The 23,793-nt window shown below is 35.7% G+C and overlaps 1 protein-coding gene across 3 annotated transcripts; it reads left to right on the plus strand.

The window, feature by feature from the left end:
• Nucleotides 1–8,894: 8,894 nt before the first annotated feature.
• On the plus strand, nucleotides 8,895–18,423 carry laynb (layilin b). Of its 3 annotated transcripts, none has more exons than XM_056473853.1 (7): nucleotides 8,895–9,071; nucleotides 9,584–9,872; nucleotides 12,715–12,872; nucleotides 13,012–13,059; nucleotides 14,428–14,514; nucleotides 14,686–14,803; nucleotides 14,889–18,423. In XM_056473853.1, exons 1-7 carry the CDS (start codon nucleotides 8,996–8,998, stop codon nucleotides 15,187–15,189), a joined length of 1,077 nt encoding a protein of 358 aa, XP_056329828.1. In that variant the 5' UTR covers nucleotides 8,895–8,995; the 3' UTR covers nucleotides 15,190–18,423. The 3 variants fall into 3 exon arrangements, with proteins under 3 accessions (XP_056329828.1, XP_056329829.1, XP_056329830.1); XM_056473854.1 differs by having other exon boundaries at nucleotides 14,698–14,803; XM_056473855.1 differs by lacking the exon at nucleotides 14,428–14,514 and having other exon boundaries at nucleotides 14,698–14,803.
• The last annotated feature ends 5,370 nt before the right edge of the window (nucleotides 18,424–23,793 follow it).

Consider the following 23,793-nt stretch of genomic DNA (forward strand, 5'->3'; position numbering starts at 1 on the left):
AGTACAGATTACAAAAGAAACTCTCATTAATAATAAGCAGTAACGAAATGGCTTCATGTTCTTCCAACACAAACCAAATAAGTTTATGATCATATTAAGTTAACTAATTTTACAAAGTGGACTGAAGATAAAACAATTAAGTTGAACAACCCCCCCCCCCCCCAAAAAAATAAATAAATAAATAAATAAAACTCAAGAAGTCTGTTGATTTAGCTCATTTTTGTAGTTTAGCGGTCGTAGTTTAGTAGTTCAAAGTAGTTTAAACAAGTGGCAAAAATAATTTTGAGTGTAACATAAACATTATATTTGGAATATTTACTTATTATTATTATTATTATGGTGTTCCCTCTCAGTGTCAACCTTTAAACCAGAGTCACGCTGACATTGTGGCTTTCGCATCTCTTCTCGCTAGACGCAGAATACTGTTGTCTTGGACCTCCCCACAACCCCCTCTCTATTTCATTGTGGCTCAAAGATTTGGTCTTCTTTTAAAACTTGAGAAAATTAAGTACAATATCAGAGGCAGGGGAGAACAGTTTTTTGAAAAATGGCAAAAATTTATTGCATTTTTTAATCACTTAAAAACCTTAGATGTGGATTGAGTGAAGGTATATGTGTGTGTATGTATGTATGTATGTATATGGTTTGATATTATACTTTTTTTTCCTCTGTATTTTATTTTATTATTTTTTTTTTTTTTAATCTTTTTATTTATTTACTTATTTATTTGAAAATGTTGATTGTTTTATTTGGGGATTGTTTTGTGGGTTGTAATAAAATGTAAAATGCTATTTGCAAGAATAAAAACTCCATGGCAAAAAAAAAAAAATATTATTATTATTATTTATTTACAGTGCAGCATAAAATAATTCATTGTTAATGATTTAAGCTGTGCTAACAATAATCAATTATCTTTTTATTATATAAACTAACATAAAGATGAATAAATACTGTAAGAAATGTATTACGTACTGTTGTTATTTTAGTAACTAAGAACATTATTAAATGTAACCTTTCGTAAAGTATAACCATTTTGTCCATCTCGTGATATTTAATTGTAACAGTATTCAATGTCAAAGCCTTAGAAAGTGAATTAAGTTTCTTTTTATAAATCATTTGAAACATAAAATGTTGCATCATCTCCTGGGAATAGAAGCATTATGAATACGAGAAATGTGATCAGTTGCCACAAGGTGTGAAACACGGGATGCCAACATATACTTTTGTTGGTTTGTCTTGCATGCGAGCAACAGCCATTGTGTAACAGCAACAGCAAACTCAAACACCCCTGCTAAAGGCTAAAGGATCACTTCAGACGGAGTTATGCTGATATCTGACAAACAGCTTTCAATAAAGCATGTACCTTACTATTGTTTGTGCCAAAAAAGCCCCTCGGCCAGAGAACGATGCGTCACACCATGTTCTCCTCTACAAACTGAACAGTAAGAGTTTTCTGGATTCCTGTGTTCTTCAATTTTGCTCTCAGTTCAGATCACTACATATGATCTGGCAGGTGGTGAACAGTCACACTGCAGCTTAATTTGGTTGTCAGGTCACCCATTTTGAGCTTATTGCTGTTCTGTACACAGTTTATGAGAGCAACAACTGCATTCATAAACTCAATTGTTCTTATACACACTACACGTTTCAGGAGCATCATCAACTGCATTTAAAAACGGGGGTGAATTTCCTAAATTCTCATTCATTTTGTGTAAATAACAAGACTCTGAAATCATATGATATATTATAGCCATGGTCACATTCTGCTATTTAGTGCTATTTTTGACCAGTTTAATACTGCATCAAACACTTCTGTTCTGCAGTTTGAACTAAGCCATTGACACACATTGTTAACAATTTTTGTAAATTACACGGTATTTACCTGTAATATAAAGTGTATTTTACTGTAGAACAGTTATGCAATAGACTTTATATGCACAGCCTTGGGTGGGGGGGGGACCACAGGATTTCAACTCTGTTAATTGCAGACAATGTTGTTCTCTTGGCTTTATAAAACATGGACCTTCAGCATGCACTGGTGCAGTGTGTTGCTAGTGTGATGCGGCTGGGATGAGAATCAGCACCTCCAAGTTCGAGGCCATGGTGCTCCACCGGAAAAAGGTGGTTTACCATCTCCAGGTTGGAGGAAAGTCCTTACCCCAGGTGGAGGAGTTTAAGTATCTTGGGTTTTGTTGAGGGTAGGATGGAATGTGAGATCAACAGGTGGATCGGTGCAGCGGCAGCAGTAATGCGGTCGATGTACCGGTCTGTTGTGGTAAAGAAGGAGCTGAGCCGAAAAGCAAAGCTCTAGATTTACCGGTCAATCTACGTTCCTACTCTCACCTTTGGGTCATAACCGAAAGGACAAGATCTCGGATACAAGCAGCTGAAATGAGTTTCCTTCGCAGGTTGGCAGGGTACACTCTTATAGATAGGGTGAAGATCTCTGTCACCCTAGAGGAGCTCAGAGCAGAGCCGCTGCTTGTCCACATCGAGAGAAGTCAGCTGAGGTGGCTCGGGCCTCTGTTTCAGATGCCTCTTGGACGCCTACCTAGGGAGGTGTTCCAGGAATGTCCCACCGGGAAGAGGTCTGGGGGAAGACCCAGGACATGCTGGAAGGACTATGTCTCTTGGCTGACTTGAGAACGCCTCAGGATCCCGCTGAAGGAAGTATCTAGGGTGAGGGAAGTCTGGGGTTCTCTTCTGAGACTGCTGCTCCCAGAAAAGCGGATGAAAATGAATGAATGAATGAATGAATGAATGAATGAATGAATGAGTGAATTGTAAAACTTACTGCATATTTTACAGTAAAGATACAAATACAGCAAGATAAATGGTGCTTTAAATGTAAATATAGTATCTTTGCTGTAATTGACTTACTTTACCACCATAAAATGGACATCTATTAAAGATGCTTATAATTTGTGGACAAGGCAACACATCTAAAGCAGCCATCCAAAAAAAGAGCTTCTGTTCGTGATGGAAAGAAAGAAAGAAAGAAAGAAAGAAAGAAAGAAAGAAAGAAAGAAAGAAAGAAAGAAAGAAAAGAAAGAAAGAAAGAAAGAAAGAAAGAAAGAAAGAAAGAAAGAAAGAAAGAAAGAAAAGAAAGAAAGAAAGAAAGAAAGAAAGAAGGAAGGAAGGGGAAGGAAATGAAGGATGGAAGGAAGGAAGAAAAGAAAAGGAAAGGAAGAAAAGGAAGGAAAGGAAAGAAAAGAATGAAAGAAGGAAAAAAGGACAGAAGGTAGGAAGAAAGGGGAAAGGAAAGAAGTAAAGGAATAAAAAAAGAAAACAAAAAAGAAAAGAAAAAATGGAAAGGAAAGTTAAGGAAAAAAAGAAAGAAAGAAAGAAAGAAAGAAAGAAAGAAAGAAAGAAAAAAAAGAAAGAAAGAAAGAAAGAAAGAAAGAAAGAAAGAAGAAAGAAAGAAAGAAAAGAAAGAAAGAAAGAAAGAAAGAAAGAAGAAAGAAAGAAAGAAAGCCAACCCAACCATATGACTATATTACTGTAATGAAAAATGCAAGGAACAAATACATAATTGGTGTTTAGAGAATTAGGGAATTCACACCAGTATTTAAATTCGGGGGTCACTGAAAATTGGACAGATTTAGACAGAATCCTTCAAGACTGCTATGTGTACAGTTTTAATACAATTAGAAAGCATTATTCATAAATGTATATGGTAACACCACTGTCATATTCATGTATAATAACTTGATTTCATCATTTAATAGTGGCATAAATATTTTGTTTAGAACCAAACAGTCAAATGTGTGATTTTGTGTGATGATCCACCTCATGGCGCCAGTATGATATACATCGTCAAGAAAAACATGGTTACCAGATTAATTGAGGAATCCCCTTCAGTTCTGTAAAAACATATTCTGGGAATTCACACGGTGCAAGGAAACTCTGTTTTGTAAAGAGCGAAACTCTTTTGTCAGATATTCAAGATTAATTGCCTAAGGCCCTGCAATGCTTTTTTCTTTTTTTCCATTTGGTGTTCTGTGACATTTTACAACTGAAAAAAAGCTTAAAAGCATGCCAATTGTGACCGCGTGAAAGTATTAACAACTGAATAAACAAAAAGAACTCTTCAGAACACATACAACAGTACTAGTACTATACTGCCGCCTGCTGGTCCAGAAAATGCCATTGTAGAAACACATCAGTAAATACAGTGGAACTCCTCTCTCAGATATTACAAGAATCAGTCTGTATGTTAAGTGCTCATATCTGTGCAGGTGCAATAACTACTCTCCTGTATGCTGGTTATGGAAAATGCATTGCATTCAGTGAGATTAACTTTAATGTCCATTTTATATGCATGTGCAATAAATATGCATGCAGTAGCAGCCACACAAGGCAACACAAGCTGAACATACATAAACAAACTGCACACATTGCATATGCTACTGTAGATTATTTCAGGGTAAAACCTCACAATCTCAAAAATGACAGTCCAAAAGAAAGTCCAAAAGAAGTCCAAAGCCTTAATAATAGATTTTACTCTGAAAATGGGCATTTTAATCTCCAAGCAACTGTTAGTTTCAGTCCTCTAACATACGGTATCTGTGGTCAAATGAATTAATTCATCATACATTGAAGCTTAATGATATATTTACACAACACCAAAACAGTAAAATACTGAAAACTTCTTTTGCATTTTGGCCATTCATTAACTTGAATGACGTGAATCAACTAATTAAAATGAAAAAAATAAATAAATAAAAATCCGGTTTCAAGTTTCTGAAAGCAAAATCACTATAACCATTACTGTATTACAATTATATTAAAGCTACTTGGGATTTAATGCAAGCAAATTACGTGTTTAGTCTATTATGGAACAGCAGTCTAAACAGTAATTAATGCATTATCACGTTAACGTACACTGACCGGCCACTTTATTAGGTACACCTGTCCAACGCTCTTTAACGCACATTTCTAATCAGCCAATCACATGGCAGCAACTCAATGCATTTAGGTATGTAGACATGGTCAAGATGATCTGCTGCAGCTCTAACTGAGCATCAGAATGGGGAGGAAAGGTGATTTAAGTGACTTTGAACATTGTTGGTGCCAGACGGGTTGGTCTGAGTATTTCAGAACCTGCTGATCTACTGGGATTTTCACAGACAACCATCTCTATGGTTTATAAGGAATGATCTGTAAAAGAGAAAATATCCAGTGAGCAGCAATTCTGTGGGTGCAAATGCTTTGTTGATGCCAGAGGTCAGAGGAGAATGACCAGATTGGTTTGAGCTGATAGAAAGGCAACAGTAATTCGAATAACCACTTGTTACTAGTATCTCTGAACGCACAACAAATCCAACCATGAGGCGGATGGGCTACAGCAGCAGAAGACAACTGAGGCTACAATTCGCATGGGCTCACCAAAATTGGACAATAGAAGATTGGGAAAACGTTGCCTTGAGTGATGCGTCTTGATTTCTGCTGCAACATTCGAATGGATGGTCAGAATTTGACATCAACAACATGAAAGCATGGGTCCATCCTGCCTTGCATCAACGGATCAGGTTGGTGGTGGTGCAATGGTGTGGGGAATATTCGCCACAGCATACCTGAGTATTGTTGCAGACCATGTCCATCCCTTGATGACCACAGTGTACCCATCTTCTGATGGTTACTTCCAGCAGGATAACGTGCCATGTCATAAAGTGTGAATCATCTTAGACTGGTTTTTTGAACATGACAATGAGTTCACTGTACTCAAATGGCCTCCACAGTCACCAGCACTCAATCCAATAGAGCACCTTTGAGATGTGGTGGAACGGGAGATTCACATAATGGATGTGCAGCCGACTGCATGGCGCTATCATGTCAATTTGGTCCAAAATCTGAGGAATATTTCCAGTACCTTGTTGAATCTATGCCACAAAGGATTAAGGCAGTTCTGAAGGCAAAAGGGGGTCCAACCCGGAACTGGTAAGGTGTACCTAATAAAGTGGCCGGTGAGTGGGGGGGGGGGGGGTACTTTTATGTTCAACCCACTAAAATTTGTAAAAACTATTAAGTTAACTAAATCGGTTAATGTTGGGACAACATGAAGGAATCGTATGGAACCATGCATTTTTTACAGTGTACTACAGTTATGCTATAAAGTCTTGCTGACGAAAACATTGTCCTAAAATAATGTATGACCAGACTACAATCAAAATGTGGGTTCTATAGCACATATACCCATCAATCTATTCTACACAAGAACTTAATTTTTTACACAGAAATAAAGGGCACAATGTCTTACTGTGTGGGGCACTACTTTAGTAAACAATAGCTGTAAGTTACAAGACTATATTCAAGATACCAACTCCTGGACAACTTGTTTGACATGCATTACAGACATGCATTATCAATCATCTCAAGGGGCAGAGTTTTAAAAACAAATTCACTTGCAGGCCAAAAGTTTTAAAAATGAAGAATAATAAACCCCCTCATATTCTAGTATATTGTTGTCATGTAACAACGATACTCAAGAAAAACTGGAACATTTAAACCAAAATAATGCAACTAAAGCTGTTAAAACAACAGGATTCTGACAATAGTGATGTTTTCGAAAGTTTTCGATGCAAACGGCATAAGCTGAGAAGTTAGTGATTTTGAATGGAAGTGGTTTGAGCATAATAAAAGGGACATGACAGGCTGCATTGAGTGAGGAGGGGCAATGAGTCCGGGCGGCTTGCCAGAGATCAGCACAAACAAACTACACATGCAGTGCCACTGGCCTGATGACCTCACCCTTATTTCTCCAAAACCACAGAACATCTGCAGGATCTGTTCCCCATATTAGACCACAAGGATTTCATATGTATGTATATGATTACACATTGCAACAGTAGCAGGTTGCCTTTTCCAAAAAATAACGTGTAACTGGGCTCCTTATAACAGCCAGAAAGTTTTACTGCGTATATTTCTCGGCTCAAGCTCTCTATAATGAATTTATTTTCTTTGTCAGGTCAAGGGGGAAATGTCTGGAAATGAAAAAGAACCAAAAAAACAAACCACAAAGATGAAGAGGAAACAGGCTGTTGTTAAAAAAAAGAGAGCTTCCTTTCCGGACTGGCTTCCTATTCCTGAGGATAGTGAGTGTAGTGTGTGTGTGTGTCTGACTGTGAGCTGGCCGGGTCAGCAGCAGTGACTGAGCTCCACTGACTTGCACACTCCAGTCAACCTCATAAAATGTCATCTTACTTCCTCTGTCAGTTTGCAAGCAAGCCAAACTAAATTGATCCCTCTCCACTTTGTCTGAACAGATTTTATAATTCTGTAGAAACTACAGTGATTTACAAACAGTGACTGATGTTGATATACAAGGAAAGTACAAAACCGCACTGAAAGTTGATGCAGACCACAAGACCAGTCATAAGAGTAAATTTTTGGAAATTTATACGACATCTGAAAGCAGAATAAATCATCTTTCCATTGCTTTATGGTTTCTTATGGCAATATTTGGTTGAGATAAATCTATATGAATATCTGGAATCTAAGAGTTAAAATAAATGTACATTTTGAGAAAATTGTCTTTAAAAGCTGAGCAAATTAAAATCTTAGCAATACAAAATCTTAGCAAATCAGAAATTAGTTTGTAATATTGTAAAGATGTTTGGCATAGTTTTGACTAATTGCTGCCAAAAATATACTGGTGCAATATATGCAGGTCTGGTTTTGTGCTTCAGGGTTACATACACTGATGCAGTGAAAATTCTGATTTATTTTTTCAAGCTTATTTTTCCCCCACCCCAATACCACAGACACATCATATAGCTCTTTTACAAATTTTCCATCACATATTGTGAAATATGTATATAACTGTTAAGAGAAGTACGGTCTGTTCAAATAAAATAAACACCAAACAGCAATTATTCAATTCATTTAGTTTGTTTGATCGTGAATTTAATTTGTTTAAATGTTGTTGTTTTTTACTTGCATCAAAATCTATTCACAAAAATAGCTAATTTAGTTTAAATGGTTGCAAATTAGTCAGTTAGAACTTGTTTATTTTATTTGTGAACGTTCATTCATTTTCTTTTCAGCTCATTCCTTTTATTAATCAGGTGTCGCCACAGCGGAATGAACCACCAACTTTACACACCAGATGCCCTTCCAGCTGCAACCCAACACTGGGAAACACCCGTACACTTGCATTCACACATTACAGACAATTTAGCTTATTCAATTCACCTAAAGTGCATGTCTTTGGACTGTGAGGGAAACTGGAGCACCCGGAGGAATGAACACGCAAACTCCACACAGAAATGCCAACTGACCCAGCTGAGGCTTGAACCAGCGTGAGGTGTGAGGTGATCGTGCTACCCACTACGCCACTGTGATGCCCCATTTGTGAATTTGTGAAGATAAAGGTTCTGTAAATATTCAAATATACTTTAAATATTTTATATACTATAAATATTTATTTAAATATTTTTTAACATACAGTTTTTTTTTCAATAATAATAATCTACAGAGAAAAAAATATCTATAAAGAATGCTTTGAGTTTCAATACTAGGGCCCCATAACCGGAATTGCTTAGGGCCCCCAAATCATTAAGAGCGCCCCTGCCATTATGCATATAAATAAATAAATAAATAAACAAAAGCAAATTGGTTAAATTTAATAAATAATGTATTGTTTACTTAAAAGGAAATGGTAGAAAAAAATAAGTAAATACATTTGTAAAAAAAATACAAATTGGCATAAATTCATTAAATAATTTATTATTAGTTTAGCTATGTATTAAATTAGCTAACTTAAACAAAGTAACTGTAGAAAAAAGCTACTTCAGAACACTATTTAAAAACACACGCAAAGAGTGGGAGCACAAAACCAGCTGCAGCAGTTTCTGCTAGCATGAGGCACTTTCTTTCCTACGGAGTCTCAAGCAGCCTCTTTTTTGCCTGCATTTGTTTCGTCTGACAGCGGCGGGACGTTACCAGGATCTAGAAAGAGTCGAGGCAGTCGCACGCCCTTTAAAACTATGTAGAGATGGAGTTCATGAAACTGATCGGAACTGTTTTGGCAGTTTGTTTCCATCCCAGCTGCGCGTCAGGCGCTTTCGGTGGTGAGTTTCTGATTATTTATAGAAAATGTCCGTTCTTGCACAGCGATACTCAAATGAACCAACTCGAGGAGAAAACACAATAGTGTGTCCAAATGCTCACTCGTAGTAGGCTATATAAATAATGCGACAGCTGAACCGTAAACTTCTCAAATAAAGGTTTCTGAAGCTTTTGTTGTGCAGAACTACCTTTAACAACGAATAAAAACCAACGGCGCAACAAAATACGTGTAACTAGTGCTTCATTTGGGTATTCTTTATATGTACAGTGGTTTGTTTGTGTACAGTTGTCGGATTTATAAGTGGGTTGCAGCTGTTTATTAGTCCAAGAGGATATGGCTGATGGCTGACTGTCGCACACATGACTCTGCTTGAGACGATTTTCCGCCTGACAGTTTGTAGAACTTCTGGATTCTTCCTCTCTTTGCGCACATAATTCTCCTCGCCAATTTTCCTAAAACTGTATTCTTTTAATTACTTGAACACTATCATCAGCGTGTGTGGTTGTTTTGCAGATCAGAGGATATGCCGAAGAGGGACGGAGAAACCCTGCTATAAGATCACACTCTTCCAGGACAGCAGGCTCAGAGCCAGCTTCGAGGCAGCCCGACAGAAGTGCTGGGAGGAAGATGGAGAGCTGCTCAGCATCGAGACCGAGAACGAGCAGCGTCTGGTGGAGAGATTTGTGCAGACGCTCCGGGCCTCCGATGGAGACTTTTGGATAGGGCTACGGAGGAGCTCACAGTATAATGTTGACTGTTCATCACAGTATTACTGGCTGGATTATAGTCAGGCCACATTCAGGTAAGATATATAGTATCCTTTTAGTTACTCTTTTTGTTTAGTTTTTAAGTAATAAGTGACATCATTCTGTCATCATTTACACATGAGCAGTAAAGTGTTACATTACTTTTGCGTTACTTTTTCTGACCTGGCTGAGGCTTGATCTGTTTCATAACTTGTAGGGTTTTTCTTCTTCTTCTTTTTTAAATATGAGGAGCTCTGCTATTAACAACACACTGTATAACCTTCATTTACCTTTAAAAAAAACAAACACATAAAACATTTATGTAGGATAACGTTATCTTCGGAGAACTTCTTGACCCTTAGAGCAGTACATGCTGCAGTACAGGCCCGTAGCCAGCCTGGTAAAAGGGCTGGTTCTTATTTCTTAAAAAGTGGACCTTTTGGCAGTTATTCGCCTCATTTTCTATTTAAATGTTAAGTTTAAATGGGTTGCATTTTAGTGTCATTTTAAGCACTATATTTTGCTGGATTAGCTTGTTGGGTGGTCATCATAACCACATTTTTTGATGTACCAAAAACAAAATATTCATAAAGATTTAGAATGAGGAAATATGGGAAACAATATTTATTTTCTAAATACACATGGATTATATATCAGAAACAAATAGGAATATGTTCAAGTTTTAAATTAAAAACTAGCCAATTGTCATTTAAATATCTATCATTTAAATAGCAAACTGGCCAGCATATTCAACTTTCCTCTGTCACACTGAAGCGACAGCCAACAAAGCATTCCGCTGGGTGTTAAAGCCTAATTCGATCTATTATTATCACAATTTATTATGAAATAGCAGTCAAAATAGGACAAATGTATGGGACAAATTCTGGACCTTTGTCAGTGAGGGATGGGTCTTTCGAACCACCCAAAACCCCCCTGGCTACGGGCCTGTAATATACAGATTAACAAAAGTTTAAAGCAATGCATTTGCTACTTTTGTACTTTTTGTCTTATTAAAAAGTAAAATCACTGTCCATTCAGATAGTACTCTTTTCCTTTTCTTTCATGTATTCAAAACAGTGTTGCCAGGTTGGGCAGTTTTGAATATTTTTTTGCGGATAAAAATGGCATTGACGGGTTGACAACATTTGGGTGGTTTTGAAACTCAAATTATTTATGCAAATTATCTAACAAAACATAAATGTGTGCTGGGCAACGCGGTGGCACAGTGGGTAGCGCTGTCACTTCACAGCAGGAAGGTGGCTGGTTCGAGCCTCGACTCAACTGGCATTCCTGTGTGGAGTTTGCACGTTCTCCCCATGTTCGCGTGGGTTTCCTCAGGGTGCTCCGGTTTCCTCCGGGTGCTCCGGTTTCCCCCACAGTCCAAAGACATGTGCTATAGGTGATGGGTTGTGGCTGGAAATGTATCCTCTGCGTAAAACATATGCTGGATAAATTGGTGGGTCATTCCGCTGTGGCGACCCCAGATTAATAAAGGGATTAAGCCGAAAAAGAAAATGAATGAATGAATAACTGTGTGCTCCAACTACATTCAGTTAGTAGTGACCTGTGCATATCGCAAACCGCTTGGGCCCACCCGCAAGAGGAGGTGAAATAAAGTTGTTTTAAAATTTAAACAGGGACGAATTTATACACCATTTCGAAAGTAAAACATTCTCTAATAGATACTGTAATCTACACAACTATAAGTGCAGTGTGTGGGTGAACCGGGATCCGGTTATGTTGTGTTTTTCCGGTTAAAAATTTTGACAGTTAACTAAGTTAATTTAGATTTAAATGTAAATTAATCTATTAAATCTAATATTTTGGGCGTTTTTTTTGTGCAATTGTGTGGCTTTTGGGCTGGAAAAAAAATCAGCTATATCTGGCAATACTGGTAAAAAATAATGAAAATACTTCCATCATAGATATGTAAGGCTCTGCCATCTTCCTTTCTGTCTGTTCCTGCATTCTCTCATTGCATGGGGGAATCAACATGATCATTTTAATTTTAATTTAGCAATTGATTTTTTTTAAAGTGAAGTAACTAAACTCAAAAGTAGCTCACATTACGTTTTTTAAAAAGTAACTCAAATATTATTACTTAATTTTTTTAACGTCATAAAATTTAATTTTTTTTTAATTTTTAAAAGTTACTTTACTCGTTACTAAGAAAAGTAATATTATTTGCATTACTTGTAATAAGTTACCCCCAACACTGGGCATGAGCTTCTTTCTTTAGAAAAAGTGCTCATTTGGGATTATTATTTTGGTTGCAGTTACAATGATGGGTGGCTGAAGCTAAAAGAGGACAAATATAAAATAATAAAAATGACTTTTATACTAGTGTTGTTATTAATAACTAAAACAAAAGCTCAACACTTACTGCTGAAATCTGACACAAAGTACAACTTAAGTAATAAATGAAAAACAAATTCATTTAACATATGATGTAAAATCTTACTTTTCCTACAAAAGTTTTTTGTTTTGTTTCTGGTCCAAAATTTATATAAAAAAATGTAACCAAGAACCATTTTCTAGACAAGTAAAAAAATTGTTTTGTTTTCAGAAACAATGTCAAAATTAAGTGAATTTTCCTTAAAACAAACTAAATAATTTTCCAATAAGGTAAGTAAAATACACTTATTTCAAACCTGTTTGGCATATTATTAACTTTTGTTAAGGAAAAACTCAATTTTGATTTACTATTTCTGAAAACAATTTCTGTTTTTACTTTTCTAGAAAACACTTATTATTTAAGAATTTTTAGATATTTGGACTAGAAACAAGACAAAAAAACCAAGAAAACTCATTTTTTGCAGTGTAGTAGAATTAAAAATAATAACGAATGTAAAAATAAATAAATAAATAAAAGTAATAAATGTGATGTATAATTTTCAGGAATTGGCTGGTGGCAGAGCCCTCGTGTGGCCTTGATCAGTGTGTGGCGCTATTTTACCGGCCCTCATCTTCTGCTGGCCAGAAGGAGCACAGTCTGTTTAAGTGGACTGACTACAATTGCAATTCCAAGAACAATTTCATCTGCAAGTACTCAGACGGTAAGTTTTTTATGTTAATGTTAGCTGTCACATTAAGATATTTAATAGTCAACAGATCTGAGGCAAGCATCTCTCAGTATAAACGTGTTATGTAAGAGGACTTAAAATGTAAACCCTTGTGCCTCCTGTATGTGTTTAGAGAAGCATCCTGTCCCCACTTCTGCAGGAAATATCACTACACACACAGGTAAACAAAGCCTAAGCTTTATCTGGTGTGCTTGCTACCATTTTATGACACAGTAATGGCAATTTTCTGCTTAATTTATTAATATATGGTATTTTTATATGAGAGTATCTCAAAATTACGGTGAGATTTTATCATTTGAAAGTAACTTTAGTCTACATTAAATTAAAAATTAAAGCATTCTTCAATAATAAAATTAACACTACAAATTGTTTTCAGTATTTTAAATTTTGATTAAATAAACGACAAAAATATCAGATAAAAATTATAATAAAAATAAATAAAAAATGTAAACAAAACTGAATACGCTAGCTGAGACAATTGCCAAAATAAAAGTACAATGAATATTATTTATTTAAATACACAATATTTAATATTAATAACTAACTTAAAATGTTATGACACAGGTTATTGTGATAAAATATTATTATAATAGCATATAAACATGGTCATTGTGTAAAATGTGACCCAGGGCCACAGAAGAACCATAATTAATTTCATGAAATTAAGATTTATGGATCATCCAAAACTGAATTAAATCTTTCTGTTAATATTTGGTTTGTTATGATAGGACAATATTTGGTTGAGATACAACTCTGGAGTCTGAGGGTAAAAAGTGCATATATTGAGAAAATTACCTTGAAATTTCTTAGCTATGCATATTACTCATCAAAAGTTTAGAGTTAGAGTTTAGAGTAGGAAGTTTACAAAATGAAGATAATATTTTTTAAATATTCCAAAGACTTTTGGCATAATAGAAAAATCTATTATTTTCACCCATATTATGCGTTTTGGGTTATTCCTAATCCTGTGCAAAACAACACTAATTTTCTTATTCTTTTAATTACATGGCAATAAGTAGAAATACTATTCTGCTTTTTGATGCCTCATGGCGGAAAGAATCCTTAAAATGATCTCATAGTGTGTAAATAGAATCAGAATATCAGTATAATGTTTTAATGTGAATTTTCCTTTAAAAGACGGGTTTTTTTTACAGATAATAATTGTTGTCATGACCTCTAGTGGTGGAAGTGGAGCTATACATTTACTCAAGATACATTTAGAATAAAAAAAAAATATGAAAGGATAGTTCACCAAAAATTGATAATGTATTGTTAATTTACTCATGATATGGGTGACTTTTTTCTTCAGTGGAAAACTTTTAAAATGCATAGCTAAAACTGTGGTCCTTGCTGATTCATAGAATGTAAGTTTACAGCTACTGACAAAATATTGATGACTTTAAACATTATTATTAATTCATTGCCTGCACATGAATTGCCTTTCGATTTTGGGTGAAATATTAGGCCAAGCATCATAAATGCTTCATTATTCATAATTATGATTATTTTATTATCTACTTATTTTTAGGTATCATTGACTTTACTCTGGTGCCAAAGCACCCGCCAATTACAGTGGACAATGACAGCATAAAAACTGAACTCTCAGAGTCTTCAGGTAATTAACAATAAATTATAACCAAAATACACCCCTAAAAGTCATAATTTGATAAGTAATAGTGGAAGTACATGTAATTTTGTAATAACATATTTATAATAATTATATTATTACTAAATTTAATGATATTATTTAACTGATTTTTATTAACAATTATGTTTTAACTTATAGTTTCTATTTCAGAAGACAAAATCAATATTTTCTACACCCTCCTTGCCATTCTGCCTGTAGTGCTGCTGCTGATTTTACTGGTGTCTGGGTTCTTCTGTTACAGAGTTATGACAAAGAGGTGTGTAATCCAATGCAAACAGTTCTATCAACTCCTCTCCATTAACTACATTACTACATAATATACTTTGTGACTGTCTTTGCAGGAGAAAAGAGCAGAATGAAATCTACGCAGTGCCAGGACAGTGGGTGCGTCCTTTAGCACCAAAGAGCCAAACTGATTATAAACACACCGACAATTTCAACCAGTGTGGAGCTCATCTGGAGTACATGAGCTCTGAGATTAACAGAACATTTAGTGTGCCATCAAGCAGTCAGTTTGAGGAATACGAAAATGTCCCGAGCACCACAACGCAGTGCGGTTTTGTCACAAATGACATCTATGAGACCTGCCGGAGCGCATCGCGTGTTGAGGCCGGATGGGTAGAGAATGACATCTACGGATAGTTAAAAAGTGTACACTGAAGCCTATACTTCCATTTTTACATGTACACTAAGATATGTGTACAGATCTGCAATTTTTTTATCAGCACAATATGCACACCGCCAATCTTTCTAAATTAGCCCACTGTCCGTGTGATACAATTTTCATTATCAGGAGGTTCTTGTAGTACACAAAGGTGCTACAGACTAGGCAGCAGTCGAAAACAAGTGGAAAAGGCAATATAAAACAACATGTCAAACAGAAGACAAATATTAATGCTACAATGGATTAAAACACATTTGCGCAAGGCGAAAAGAGAAGAGTTTCAGAAAGTGGCATCATTTAACTAAAGTTTTGAAGGAGTACAAAGACGTTTACAGAGGAAATGTTCCGCAAGCAATAAAGCTCAGTGATGACTGGAGTATAAAAAAATGCTGCGCTTGAGTATATTTTGAAACCTGTGTGGACATGGCTGTGCGTAAAAGGATGCTGTACTGTATGTGGAACTGCATGATATTTCACTACATCAGGTGAAAAACAACATGTGACAAAAGAAATTGATCTGAATTCACAGTACATTAAAAACATTAGGCAAATTTCCTGGATGACCCAGCTGGAAAAAGAAACTGAAGTTGTTAAAGAACAACAAACTGCTGAAGACAGCAAAAACAACAGACGTGTATGCGAGGAGAACAGAAGACTCCTGAAACTCAAAAAGGACAAAGACATTTTATCACTGTTAAAAGGATAGTTCACCCAAGAATGAAAAACAAAAATGTTAATTTACTTACCCTCAGGACCAATAAAGATGTGGGGGACTTTTTTCTTCAGTTAAACAAAAAATACGATTTTTTATTAGCTGAATCCCTATTACTTGGTGATTCGTAAAATTTAAGGCCCAATCCCAATTCTACCCCTTAGCCTTTTCCCTTACCCCAATTCTCTTTCGCTTTAAAAAAGATAGATAGCCCTTGAAACAGATTTTCCAGGAACACACTCGAAACCAAGGGGTATAAAAATTTCCCAGAATACACCATCTCCAACAGCAGCATAGCTGTACACGGAAGTAAGGAAATGCACAAATTAGTATTTTTGTTATCCTTAAGAACAAACAAGCATATGTTTTAATACATTCATAACATCGTTCGTGTTTACCATCATGCTAAAATCAAGTAAAAACCACTAAATATATCTATAATCCATAATGATAAATCGTGTATTGTAATCCCACTACATACTTTCTCATCTGTTACTCGATGACACTCGAATATCCTGTCAGAAAAGTCTTGTGATTGGGAATAAGCTTTTTACAGTGTCTGGTATAATGTTAACATTGTCTACACGTGTTTACATAGATGAATATGGCCATGGTGTTAATGCGCAGTTCAGTTATGAGCTTATTACCACATTATATCGTTAAGATAACATGATATCGTTGTCTTCAGTAATGTCCTGAAGATAAATGGCAAAAAAAACACACACACACACACAACTGGAATAACTACAGCAGTCGCCATTGTCAATCTCATATGAAGCAAGAGATTGCGATGACATATGCTGGCATGTGCAGGTACTGTAGTGCTGTCTTATTTCTTAGGGATACATTTGAAGCCCTTCCTCTTCACACTCTGTTTCAAGGGCCAAGGGGAAGTGGTAGGCGTACAAAAATAGAATTGGGATTGGGCCAAAGTCAATGTGTTACCCATTTTTATGATAGTCAACACTACACAAAACTCAACAATAGGCATTATTTCCCTTGCACCAAGCATGGACGCAATTGTCACCCCATCTGGAGTTTTCCCAACTGCCCACACTCACATTGCATTTTTAAACTCTTGCATCATCGACGTGACTGTTTAGAACAGGGATGGACACTTCGCTCTTGGAGGGCCACTGTCCTGCAGAGTTTTACTCCAACACTAATCAAACATACCTCAACATGCTAAACCATGTCTTCAAGATCACTTGCAAGCTACAGGCATGTGTGCTTGATTAGGATTGGAGCTAACCTCTGCAAGGCAGTGGCCCTCCAGGACTGAAGTTGCTCATCCCTGGTTTAGAAGAAAACAGGAAGAGAAGCGCTCTCTCTCAGTACAATAGAGATTGCTTTAGTTATATTGTTGTGTATTATTTTGAGTCATTTGGGACACAGTGACACCTGGTCAAATGTTTTGATGAAGCAGATCCAAGACTTTTGATGGTCATACATTTTTATAAACATTATGTTGCTGCATTTGTTAGGAGGTTTGCTGAAGGTGGCAGCTAAAGTACAGTGAGGAGTTTGCATCTTTGATTCTTTGACAAGGAAGGATGAGTTAGTCCTTGATCACACCGAACACATTTGAAAGTTGAAAGCTCCTTTTTCGAATGATCTACTAATGGCTGCGATTGCTTTGCATGCTGCTTGAGTTCTAACGGCATGTTCCGCCTCACGTTTTTGCCGTTGCGCTGTGCGCCTGCAAAAAACTAAACTGTCAGTTGTGTCTTTTTCATTCTCTAAACAAATTAAAGCAGAGGCAGGGTTTCCGTTGAGGTGATAGCAGTGTTTTTGTTGTCAAGATGACTACAGAGACTTTTAAAGATGGAGGAGAGACTTGTGGTCACTGTTTCCAGTTATCCGTAGTTGCTTGACTTCACAAATCTTGACTATTGCAAAAGGGCATCAGGGTGGGTAGCATGATTGCCTCACAGTAAGAAGGTCGCTGGTTTGAGCCCCGGCTGGATCAGATGGCATCTCTGTGTGGAATTTGCATATTCTCCCCATGTTCACGTGGGTTTCCTCCGGGTGCCCCGGTTTGCCCCAAAGTCCAGAGACATGCGCTATCCGCTTGTTAAGTTGTGATGTATGGACTAATAATATTATGAATTTTATATAAAATCATAGTGTACACATCGGTCTCTGGCCTTGCTGCATCCCAAATACCGAAACTTTAACAATTTATAAAACATTTATCACTTTCTGGACATCTGATATTAGGTGTTGATATATGCCTTGCGATCGTGATTTTCGAAAGTATTTCACCGCTTTGTAAATGTTTATTATTACCATTTGATAAGTCTCCCCAGTTTGATATACAGCACTTGGACCCGGAAGCCGCTTTGCGTGACGTCACACTTAACAATCGGTTAGGTGAATTGGGTGAGCCAAACTGGTCGTAGTGTATGTGTGTGAATGCAAGAGTGTATGGGTGTTTTCATAAGTTGGCGGTTCATTCTGCTGTGGCAATAATAATAAAAAGACTAAGCCGAAAAGAAAATGAATGAATAGCGCAATATTATTAAGTATTTAAATTCTAACAATATCAACAGCAACGCTAGCGAGTTGCCTAGCGAAATAAAAAATGCACTGCACATGTCAACAAGAACAGCGCAGTGCACCAAATTGATGTGGTTGGCCTCTTATAAAGCCATACAGGATTCTTATGGAACAGTCCCTTAACAGTGACATGGCATCATTGGTTTCGCATTGAGCCCAACTGATCCGCACTTTGGCCTACCAATTCCAACTTCAGGGCCGACCAATCGAATCAAAGAGCTCACATTAGTAAAACGAACTGGGATTTTGGCAGCCTAGTGTGTGTACACCTAAAAATAAACAGAATAGACCAATATTTCGCTTAGAAAATCTCAGTAACAAATAATCAGAAGCCACAGGGATTGATTTGAACTTATCTGTATGTTGTATTTGTATCTTATTGGCATGTTATCCCTGTGGCTTCTGATTATTTGTTACTGAGTTTTTGTCACTGATTATTCTGATTATTGTTCTGTTCTGATTATCTGTTACTAGTGTGAGCTCTTTGATTTGATTGGCCTGGCCCTGACCCAGTTGGAATTGATGGGCCAAAGTGCGGATCAGTTGGGCTCAACGCGAAAACTGATCACGCAATGTCACTGTTAAGGGACTCAAAAACGGGTGATCATTGACTTGCATTAAACAAAGCATCAAGGATTCAGCAAAAAATCTTATTTACTGTTATACTGAAGAAAAAAAAGTAATCTACATCTTCTGTTGCCTGAGAGTGAGTAAATTACCTGTACATTTTCACTTTTGGGTGAACTATCCCTTTAACTTTGGAGAGGAAAGGCTCAGAGGACGAATCTTCAATGTGGCAAGCACCTGTGTTTGTTCAAGCTATCAACTGGAACTTACTTTGGAAGGCCAAACTTTGCACATATGCTACTGTCAGAGACACACAGCACAGTTTTACCCCTGATATGTATTTGGGTGTGTGATATTGTCAAAAACATGACATCTCAAACAATCAGTTTTCAATGTTGGGAGCTCCTGTCATCGATCTGTCATCTAACATGCACACAGCTGGAAAAATAAATAGCCCAGACATTCATGTACAGAGAAAAGAACAATGATCTGATGACTATGAATTTACTGCATTTAAAAAAAGAAAGTAAAGATAAAGTATACTGACCTCTGTCCCACTAGTGTGGCTCATGTTTGATCTCATCTCCCGTCTGTATGTCTGCTCTTTGATGTGCACTGTGTGACCTGGTGTGAAGGACGGGGAAGCCCACAGGGGTTTGATGCAGGACTACAATGTGAAAGCTCAGATTCCCACAACTGACTGTTCAGTGAATCATAAAGGTGTCATCGGCTTGTGAGAGCTTCCTCGGTAGAAACTAGCATCCTGGAACATTTGGGAAATTCACAAAACAGTGCACTGACCTCTCAGCCCATCTCAACAACATCCTCGTGTGGCCTCTATAAAGACGCCTACTGTACTGTTGTTCCCTTATTTTTTGAAGGATCTGCATAGAAAGCACCATTCTGAAAAACAAAGATATATCAGAATGAACGTAGAGACTGGTACTCCAAGGCTTATAGGAGACAATTTTCTACCAGATGCCGAACTTGACATCTTTGGCTTCTCAGAAAATACATCTTCTCTCCCTCAAATAATGCAAGAGTTTTTAATGCAAGGCATGGTGGTGGCTAAAACACTAGTGCTTAACAATTGGAAATCACCTTTACCCCCCTCATTCCAGAACTGGATTTCAGATATGATATCAGTTATTTAGATGGAGAGACTCAGATTTTTAAGGACTAGCTCCATAAGAACATTTTTGGCTACTTGGGGTCAATTTCTTGATTTATTTGACAAATTTATATCTCAAGAGCAATCCAGTGACCCCTCTGAGGTTTAAGTTATAGTTTTTAAATGTATGTTTTGTGACTATGATGCATTTTGTTGTTGTTGCTACCTGTTTTCTTTTTGTTTTCCTTTATATTGTCCTTTGTTTGTTCTTGTTCTGCGTATATATACATTGTAAAACTCAACAGTCAACTTTATCAAATGAAATGAGCGCAGTTAACTCAAAATTGACTGAAAGTTAATTCTACTCATTTGAAGAGTTTTGAACTCAGTGGTAAAGGTAATGAGTTAATTAAGTATCTCATTACTTCAACTGAATGTGAACTGCAAATTCACAGTACTCGTGTAGATTCGTTTTTTTTAACTCAAATGGTTTGTAGCAATTGGTTTCCTCAAATGGTTTGAGTTGCCTTAACTTATTGGGTTTTACAGTACTCAATAGGTTTGAATAGGTTTGAGTTCTCATCATTTATTGGGTTTTACTTTGCTCAAATTGCTTCCTTTACTCAAATGGATTAAGTTCACAGTGCTTGTGTGTGTGTGTACGTGTTTTTGTGACATATCAGGACACAAATCTGTATAATGACATAGGTATGACACAGGTATTAAAAAAAGGAGGTGAAATATGAGGACATTGGTGACGTCCTCATTTCTCAAAAAGCTTATAAATCCCACAAGATGAGTTTAATCAGAGAGTAAAGCTGCACACTGTCTCCTGTGATGGTTGGGTTTAGGGGTAGGGTGGGGTGAGGGCAATACAATATACAATTGGACAGTATAAAATGAATGGAAACCTATGTAATGTACCCACTTTTCACAAAAACAAACATGTGTGTGTGTGTGTGTAACTTAAAATAATAAAAAATTACAGGATTTGCATGTACAAGACATTGTAACATTCAATATGCATTTTGTTTTTGGGTATCAAATTATGAATTTTTGCTGTTTTGATTGTAAATAGGGTTGTCTCCATCCTCATAATAAGATGATGATGATGATGATGATGATGATGATAATAATAATAGTGATAACCCTGTCAAGTTATTTGGACTTCTTCTTGAACAAAGATTGAATTAAATTGATGCTTATGTTTTTAATCAATACAACCCCTGAAAATATTTTTGTATTTTTAAAATCACACCTGGACAAAGAGAATGAACTGTATGTTTTTAACAGACAATATACTTTTTTCCAGTTATGCTTCAAAAATAATTGACTGCACTTGATAAGTAAAGCAGTTTCTGGAGTAAACCCACAGCCTTAAAATGATTATTTAAATGAACTAAGTGCATAATTACAAAAATTAAGTTAAATCAACTTTACAGTTCCAAGTTACACTGTTCATATTTCAAGTAAAAAGTCAACTTGTTGGTTTTAAGGCAACGAGTTTACTCACTTTTTAGGTAGAGTAAGCAATCGTCTTTTTTTTTACCGTGTACAAATGTTAGTCAGTGGCTTTTCTATATTGTTCAATTTAACTTATAAATTCACATTGATTTTAGATTATGAATATCCAAATAGGTCTGTTATTTCTCAATCTGTACCCTTTTAGAAAACTGTTAATTTACTGCAAATATTTTGAGACGAAATGCAGTATTATTCAGCGTGTATAGAAGTTTAATTTCATTAATACTGCAGTAATGCAGTTAGCCAGGAGATGTCGCCACACGATAGACCACATAAAACATGAATAACTTGCTGCTTTGAGGACATATTTGTTGCACTTATGTCATCATGACTCATTGAGGTGTTCAAGCACTGTCTGTGATATTTTTCTACACTCATATACTCTTGATAATAAGGACTTAATTACTGTAGTGCTGTATGAACTGTTGAGTAGTACTGTATAACACCACTATAGCTCAGTTGATTCTTGAAAGAAACACCGATGTTAGTAATGGCAGTCTCATTTATATGATGATGTTATCGGGGAGATATGTGGCACACTTGCTTTGATGTCTTCAGGGTTGGGTTAAAAACACTTGCCTTAGATGTCAAAATGTGATGAGGATGCTTTAAGGCAGGAGTCTGGGCCTCACAAGAGGGTTGAGAATACATGTGGAGTGCAACATACTGTTAAAAAGGAATAATTATAACAATTTAAATATATTAGTAAAGTATGAGTACTTTAAGTAGAAAACGTAATAATGGAATTAAAAATAAGTCATGCATTTAAAAATACAGAATTATACAGCATTTATTAATCATAGTTCATCAATTACTAATGCACTATTAAAATTCAATGTTGTTCTTGTTAACATTAGTTAATGCACTGCGAGTTAAACTGACAGTGAACAACTGTATTACCATTAGCTAACATTTGCATACACTGTAATAAATGCATTGTTTATTGTAGGCATGGGCCGGTATAAGATTCTGACGGTATGATAACCTTGGATAAAAATATCATGGTTTCAAGGTATTGTGATTATTGCTCTAAAATAAGAGTCTTTTTAACAGTCTGGGTAAAAAACAACAACTTTTTTCCTCTTTGAACACAATATATTTTATTTTGAGAAACATTTCAAATATGTTGGAGCAGTAAACATGTCTGGCTAAAAATTTCAAATGAATCATTGACTTTTGCTGTCTTCATTAGTTTCAAAAACACAGATTTCTTTACAATTTAAAACGGCATCTTTGAATATCTTTTCTGCTAGAGCTACTGTTGTCCTGAAAAACTAAGGAAAAAAATTTAATAAAATCTTACACATACCGTAGGAATGGTATAACAGAAAAATTTGGTGGTTTTAAAACCTTGACTTTTCCAAAGCACAGTATATATTCCACAGTATACCTTGAAAACGGTTATCACCCCCATAATTCATAGTTTGTTCATGTTAGTAAATACATTATTAACATTAACTAAAGCAATGCAACCTATATGTTATATCTGTTATCCGTTATAACCTATATGTTAACTAAATGCAGTTGTTTTTCCATTTTAGAACAAATTTGCAAGAAAAAATCTGTAATGTAATCCATCATCTTAGTGATGTACACTACCGGTCAAAAGTTTGGGGTCAGTAGGATTTTTAAATGTTTTAAAATAAGCTTCTCCAGCTCACCAAGGCTGCATTTATTTAATCAAATATACAGTACAAATTGTAAAATTGTGAAACGTTATTGCACTATAAAATAACTGTTCAAAAGTAGTTTAAAATTTAATTTAATAATTTTTTCCAGTGATCTTAAAGATGCATTTAATTATTATTATTATTATTAAGGTAGTAGTAATAAAAGCAATAATGACTGGAGTAATCATTTAATTTAAAACTACATATAATAAGAAAGCAGTTATTTAACATTAATAAATATATTTTTAATTTACATGAAAAAACATGAAAGAAAACTATATATATATATATATATATATATATATATATATATATATATATATATATATATATATATATATATATATATATATATATATAATTTATTTTTTACTTTTATTTTTTTTACCATATTCACCTGCAGACTCTTGCTGCACTAGAGATATTAATGCAAAAAAGC

Source organism: Danio aesculapii, chromosome 15, assembly GCF_903798145.1.
Source record: "Danio aesculapii chromosome 15, fDanAes4.1, whole genome shotgun sequence".
NCBI classification, from domain to species: domain Eukaryota; kingdom Metazoa; phylum Chordata; class Actinopteri; order Cypriniformes; family Danionidae; genus Danio; species Danio aesculapii.

Excerpts from the sequence above, each read along its gene's own strand:
- laynb (XM_056473853.1), top strand. The coding sequence starts at position 8,996 with ATGGAGTTCATGAAACTGATCGGAACTGTTTTGGCAGTTTGTTTCCAT. Across the intron at positions 14,515-14,685 it reads TGAACTCTCAGAGTCTTCAG|TTTCTATTTCAGAAGACAAA; the intron begins GTAATTAACAAT and ends TTTAACTTATAG. Across the intron at positions 14,804-14,888 it reads TACAGAGTTATGACAAAGAG|GAGAAAAGAGCAGAATGAAA; the intron begins GTGTGTAATCCA and ends CTGTCTTTGCAG.